The sequence below is a fragment of the Corapipo altera genome, unplaced genomic scaffold (assembly GCF_003945725.1).
Source record: "Corapipo altera isolate COAL_440 unplaced genomic scaffold, ASM394572v1 169, whole genome shotgun sequence".
Classification (NCBI taxonomy): Eukaryota; Metazoa; Chordata; class Aves; order Passeriformes; family Pipridae; genus Corapipo; species Corapipo altera.
Genome location: NW_020884946.1, coordinates 2425238 through 2431906, shown reverse-complemented (window position 1 = coordinate 2431906; position 6669 = coordinate 2425238). Strand labels below are relative to the sequence as shown.

The following is a 6669-nucleotide window of genomic DNA, read 5'->3' as shown; positions in this document are numbered from 1 at the left end:
TTTCCTTCCCTTTTCCTTCCCTTTTCCTTCCCTTTTCCTTCCCTTTTTCCCCTTTTCCTTCCCTTTTCCTTCCCTTTTTCTCCCTTTTTGCTCTCTTTTCCTTCTTCCCTTCTTCCCCCTCCTTTCCCTTTTCTATTTTCTTTTCCCCTTTTTCCACCTTGTCTTCCCTTTCCCTTTTTTCTTTTCCCTCCTCCCCAAGTCCCTGGTGGGCAGCGCTGGGTCGGGAATGAACCAGCTCCCATCTCTTTGTCTGTGCAGGTACAGGGAAGACCCTCCTGGCCAGGGCTGTTGCCAGCCAGCTGGACTGCAACTTCCTCAAGGTACTGGAATGGCCTCTGTGCACTCACCCAGGGGAGCTGTTTGCACTCCAGTCTCCTCATCCACGTGTTCCTTTGTCCTTCCCAAGGTGGTGTCGAGTTCCATAGTGGACAAATACATCGGGGAGAGCGCTCGGCTCATCCGAGAGATGTTCAATTATGCCAGAGATCACCAGCCCTGCATCATTTTCATGGATGAGATCGATGCTATTGGTAAGGCTGATGGCCTGGGGGGTGGGACAGAGGCTCCTCTTGGGGTTGAAATCAGCTGTGAAGCCAATTCCCCCCCATCTGAAAGGCAGAAATCAAGTCCTAGAACTCATGAGTTTGGTGTGCTGCAGGTGGTCGCCGTTTTTCCGAAGGCACCTCAGCTGACAGAGAAATTCAGAGGACTCTGATGGAGGTGAGTGTCTAATTCCTGACTGTGATACAGGTGTGAATTGTTACCTGGGATCTGCCCTGGCAGAACCTTTTCTGAGTTAATAACCTGGAGCTAGAGCTGAACTAGATGCTGCTTTTAGAGCAGCTGCATATCCTGATAACTCATCCATTAATTCAACGTGGGGAATTAATTGAATCTTTAAAATTGATAAAATTATTTGGGATATTTTCCTCTTCTTTTACTTACTGCTTCTTCCTGCATCTCTGAAGGTTTGGAGGGCCCCTTTTTCTGTCTCCTTTAGACCCAAAGATGCTCACTTTATATAACATTTTTGGACTGTTATGGCTGGATTTTCAAAACCAGGAGGAGCAGTTGTGTTTCTTCCTTTCTGTGTTAGTTGCTCTGGTAAACTGGGTTGTGTGAAGAGAATTTTAAAGCCACTGGTGGCAATTCCAAAGCTAATGGGAACCTTCACTGGCCTGTGTTTGCAAACAGTTTGCCTGCTTCAAAAGAATGTGTCTGCCTTCCACGGAGAATTAAATCACTCTGATCAAAGAGCAAGTACTTCAAATCTTCACAATGAAACGTCTTCCTCTGTGTGTATTAGTATTCCAGAGGCTGTTCTCCAAGTCTGATTGGAATGTCCTGCACTTGGTGCACTACAATCCAAATGTGTCAGGCAGCCACTGGCTCCTTTAGTCCTTGCAGTGTTTTCTTTGCCTCATTGTTTTAGTCAAGTCTTTCACGTTTGAGCTGAGCTTTGCTCAGTGTCCTTTTCTCTGGCCAGAGCATTTTCAGTGTCTCTCCTCAGCCCTCCATTGCTCATGGAATATTCAGGGAGCTCGAGGCCTTTCATTAGGGAACTTGTAGGATTTTTTTTCCTGACTTTATCTTTAGCGCTTTTCGTCTTGGCGAAAATACTTAGGCAGGGGGGGAAAAAAAAAAAAAAGAAGAAAGCCAGACTAAGAAGGTTTTGGGTTGTTTAAAAATCAACAACCTTCTGTTCCCTCACAGTTATTGAATCAGATGGATGGATTCGATACTCTGCACAGAGTTAAGATGATCATGGCTACGAACAGACCCGACACGCTGGATCCTGCACTGCTGCGGCCAGGAAGGCTGGATAGAAAAATCCGTGAGTTATTACTCCACAGAGGATAATAATCCATGGGAATTGTGGGTTTGCTGCTTTAATTAAAGCTGTAATTCTTTCTAGATATCGATCTACCAAACGAACAAGCCAGATTAGATATTTTGAAGATTCACGCAGGTCCTATCACTAAACACGGTGAAATAGGTGAGTAGGAAGTCACCTGGATATCATTCCTGCTGCTCTTTGTAGGGATGGGAAGAGGGTGAGTTTTTACAGTCACTCCTGCCCTTAGGCAACTTTCCCTCTTGGAATTCCACTTCTTTTATTTTTTTTAATGCATCCTGGTTGAACTGTTGCAAAGTCTTTGCAAAGGAACACTGAATATCAACCCTCGGAGCACAGCTGGAAACTGGAAAATCCACGTGATTCTCATCAGGTTTCCTGATTCCATTCAGGTTTTCTGTGATTCTCATCCTGTTTCTAAAGGAAACTCTTTCTTTACTTGCACTGTTTTCTTGGTGCAGGTAAAGAGCGTTTTCATTGGCCCCTTAGGAAAGAAACGTTGTTAATGAGAGAACAATAAGGAATCTTTAAAAGTCAGGGAGAAACGTTGGAGTTTGGGGATGGCCTAATGAAAATTGTTGTCTGGTTAGTGGTGTTCATTGCTCTCTCCAGAGTGTAAAGGGGAGAAAAATGAGATTAAAAAGGGGAAGGTTTATTTGAGGCCTGTTTTAGCCTAAGCTGACCAGAGTCCTGCTTTCACAGTGGCTTTTTCCTGGAGAAAACTGAGTGTGATTTGCCTTTAAATGGGAGCTGGGTGCCTTTGAGTGCAGCAGTGCCCCACGCCACCCACCCCCCTGTGTGCTGACAGCAGCAATTCCTGCAGCCAGGACAGGGCAGTGGAAATGATCCCAGTCACCATCTGGCTGCATCAACAGCTGCAGCTCTGCCGAGGGATGGCTCGGGATCACTCAGGATGGCTCAGGATCACTCAGGATGGCTCAGGATCACTCAGGATGGCTCAGGATCACTCGGGATAGCGGGAGCGGGCTGGGGGAGGCCCAGAGGGGTGAGCTCTGTCTTTCTTAGCAGCAGGAGTGGCTTAAACATGGATGTGACTGTAGACTGAGATGGAGAAGAAGCTCCAAAGCAAATCATGAAGCTGAAGTGAAATACTTGGAGAGAGACTTTAAACAAGTGCCTGGAGTGACAGGACAAGGGGGGATGGATTCCAACTGCCTGAGGGCAGGGTTAGATGGAATATTGGGAAGGACTTGTTGGCTGTGAGGGAGGTGAGGCCCTGGCACAGGTTGCCAAGAGAAGCTGTGGCTGCCCCTGGATTCCTGGAAGTGTCCAAGGCCACGTTGCACAGGGCTTGGAGCAACCTGGGCTAGTGGAAGGTGTCCCTGCCCATGGCAGGGGGTGGAACAAGATGAGCTTTAAGGTCCCTTCCAACCCAAACCGTTCCATGATTTTATGATTCTACTTCACCCTTGTTCTTGTATCTTTGGGCACTGGAGTAGAGCAGGGTAGGATTATTCCTTTGTGCCACTTGCAAGGTGAGGTGTCTGAACACGGTGTGGAAAGACTGATGCCCAGTTGTGATACCCCAAAAGTAAGGCCAGAACTGAGCAGCAAATGGGGTGGGAATTGCATTAAAATCCACTAAAGTGACCTGTTCATGTTCCAGCATGAGAATCTCCTGCTGAAGACCCTAAACTTGCACTGTTCAACATTGCTTAGTCCCCTCACTTTTTTTTTTCACTTTCCAATTATGAACAGACTTGTTTATAGGACATAGTGCTACATGGAATTAAAATACAGTTGGAGAATTTCTTTAGAAGTTTTTGAATTCTTGAGATAAAAACGTTCAGTTCAGTTGTTCCGAATTTCATGCAGGAGGGAAACTTTGAAAGGTTTTGCAGAAAATTGATAATTTTAATAAGCAGCCCTGCAGAAAGCAGGACTTGCTGGAGGCTCAGCAGACACAGTGGTTTGGAAATTGGTTGCTGATGAACTACTACCACAGCCACTTTTTTAGTAAATAGATGTGCATAAAATATCAAGACATTAAATGCCTTCAGTAGATGCAGTGTTGGAAGTGGAAAGGGACTGAGCTGTGATCACTTGGAGATAAGACTTCTGGGGTTTTGCATCATTTAAATGATAAGAACATTGCCTTGATGGAGCTTTCTTGAGCTGCATGATGATTCTTGTAACCACAAGTTGGTTACTTTGGGATTTAATTATATAATACGAGCTTTTGGCTACAGTACTTTGTGTTTTAATGGAAGGGGTGATACAGCTGATGCTTCCAGTTAATTTGTCAGTCCAGTGCTCTGTGTTTGCACTGAGATCCAAGTGTGTGTTTGTTACCTGGATATATATATATTGGCATGCATAAGGGGAAGTGTGATTTATTTCTAATTGGCATTGGTGTTTTCTGGGCAGATTATGAAGCAATTGTGAAGCTCTCAGATGGCTTCAACGGAGCAGACTTGAGAAATGTCTGTACTGAAGCAGGTAATTCCTAAACTCTTCATTTCTCTGTCCTAAATCGTGGCTAATGCTGAGTCTTGGAGCTGTTTCTCTGTGGATTAAAACCAGGAGCTCAAAAACCTTCTGCTGGAACGTTTCACTCGGGCTGGTCTCTAACCACATGTTGGATAAATATCATGACCTGTGTCACACTGTCTCAGTAGATACGTTCCAGAAACAGTGATTGCACCCATTTCTCTCCTTTTTGCAGAGGATCCAAGTCTCTTGGTGCCAAGGTTACTGGAAAGTTAATGCTGTTTTAAGCTTTTCCTACGTTAAAACTTGTGCACAGGGTTTCCATGGACAGGCTGAGTACCCCAGTGAATACTCACAGTTTAAACAAGCTTTCTTCTTAGTAATCCCCTAATTCAGAAAGGTGACCCCGCTGAAATTCTCTCCTCTTCCCAACATCCAAGACAGTGTAATTTGGATTAATTTCCACTTGGGTTTGAGTGAATCTTTATGTTCTGTAGCTGATCCTGGCTGTTAAATTCTCTTCCTCCCAGGTATGTTTGCGATCCGTGCCGATCATGACTTCGTAGTTCAGGAAGACTTCATGAAAGCTGTCAGGAAAGTGGCTGATTCCAAGAAACTGGAGTCCAAGCTTGACTACAAACCTGTGTAAATTAACCATAGAATTTGTGATTGATTGCACACGTCCTCCTGGGTTAATGTATAAAGAGAGAGAAATAATGTACCTCTTGATTATCATTGTAAGGTGTTTGTGTAGCATGTAGCTAGTAATTTTGGGAATGCTAGTTGCAAGTTGGCTACAGGAGTGTGTTTTCTGTACAATTCTGACATACATTATTCATTACAGCCCAGGCTCAGTAAAATGTGTGGAGATGTGTTCTCTTAGCAATTATGGTGGGAATTTATAAACGTGCCTGAAGGGATTCGCAGACATAAGAAAGTCAGTTCATTTCTTGACTTTTTGTATATCAGTAAATCTCCTTTCCCCAAACAGTTTATGAATAAAACCTGTTTAAATCTGCTTATGCTGGTGGACTTTTTCTGTAGCTCTTGTAGAGAGGTGAATTACGTGTGTTTGGAATTTAAAGAGCAGCTTTTCTCTTGTGTTGGGATTGGAGTCCTGTGCCTTCCATACCAAACAGAGGCAGCCTTTCCCTCAGAGAGAGGAGGGACAAGTGGGGTTTAGATTCACAGAATCACTGAAGTTGGAAAAACCCTCTGAGACCATTGAGTCCAACCAACCACTGCCAAGGCCACCACTGACCCATGTCCCCAAGTGCCACATCCACATGGCTTTGAAATCCCTCCAGGGATGGGGACTCCAGCACTGCCCTGGGCAGCTGTGCCAGGGCTGGATATCCAATCTAAATGTAATCCCCTGGCACAGCTTGAGGCCCTTTCCTCTTGTCCTGTCCCTTGTTCCCTGGGAGCAGAGCCCAACCCCCCCCAGCTCCCCCCTCCTGTCAGGGAGTTGCAGAGCCAGAAGGTCCCCCCTGAGCCTCCTTTTCTCCAGGCTGAGCCCCCCCAGCTCCCTCAGCTGCTCCTGGTGCTCCAGACCCTTCTCCAGCTTTCTTTTCTTCCCTGGAAATGCTCCAACCCCTCAATGTCTTGTCTGAGGGGCCCAGAACTGCCCCCAGGACTGGAGGAGGTGCCTCAGCAGTGCCAGCACAGGGGACGGGCACTGCCCTGCTCCTATGGCCACACTGTTCCTGCTACAACCCAGGTGCCACTGGCCTTCTTGGCCACCGGGGCACGCTCATGTGCTGCTGAATTCTGGGAAGAGGATTTACCTGAGCTAGTGTTTAATTACTGCAAGAAGTAAACAGGGTGCTGGGGTTTTTAAGGACATCTGTCACTGTGCCATATTTTTGTTTTCCAAGCAGTTCCGCCCCGAGGGGTGCACACAGATCCACTGCACTGCACAGCTCACCTGAGTGTTGGACTGGAACAGCAGTGCACTAAACTGCACTTCTGGCTACTTCTGGTTATCCTAATTGGATTACTCTGGGCATGCTCAGCTGACAGACAAGTACATTAGATTAACTCTGGACTTCCCAGGAAACATACTGTTTAACAGCATCTCCCTGGCATTTTTAATAGCTGTACTTTTATTTCCTTTCCCATCACTGAGACTAAACAGGTAGTGTGAGGTGTAGAACAGTTACAACAGGACAGGCAACAGTATTTCCCTGTTTATTTGACTCATGGTTGTTACAAACCTTTATTTCTGGGTAGCAGCTTCCTATTGTTGGCCGTGTCAGGAGTGTAAAGATGCAAATCTCAGTTTTAGTTTTGCCATAATACCCTTTTGAGTGCAGCTCGTACAGCCAGAGTGCTTGGAACAATGAGAAAATGAAATAAAAGTC

The 6669-nt window shown here is 45.7% G+C and overlaps 1 protein-coding gene across 1 annotated transcript in view; it reads left to right on the top strand.

Annotated features, from left to right (window-relative positions):
* Positions 1-5324, top strand: part of PSMC6 (proteasome 26S subunit, ATPase 6) — an 11580-nt gene extending 6256 nt beyond the window's left edge. The window contains exons 8-14 of the mRNA XM_027662547.1: positions 259-320; positions 407-530; positions 659-720; positions 1714-1834; positions 1916-1996; positions 4244-4315; positions 4837-5324. Coding sequence (XP_027518348.1) covers positions 259-320; positions 407-530; positions 659-720; positions 1714-1834; positions 1916-1996; positions 4244-4315; positions 4837-4955 — 641 coding nt within the window. The 3' untranslated portion in view covers positions 4956-5324. The remainder of the gene's footprint in view (positions 1-258; positions 321-406; positions 531-658; positions 721-1713; positions 1835-1915; positions 1997-4243; positions 4316-4836) is intronic.
* Positions 5325-6669: the final 1345 nt, after the last annotated feature.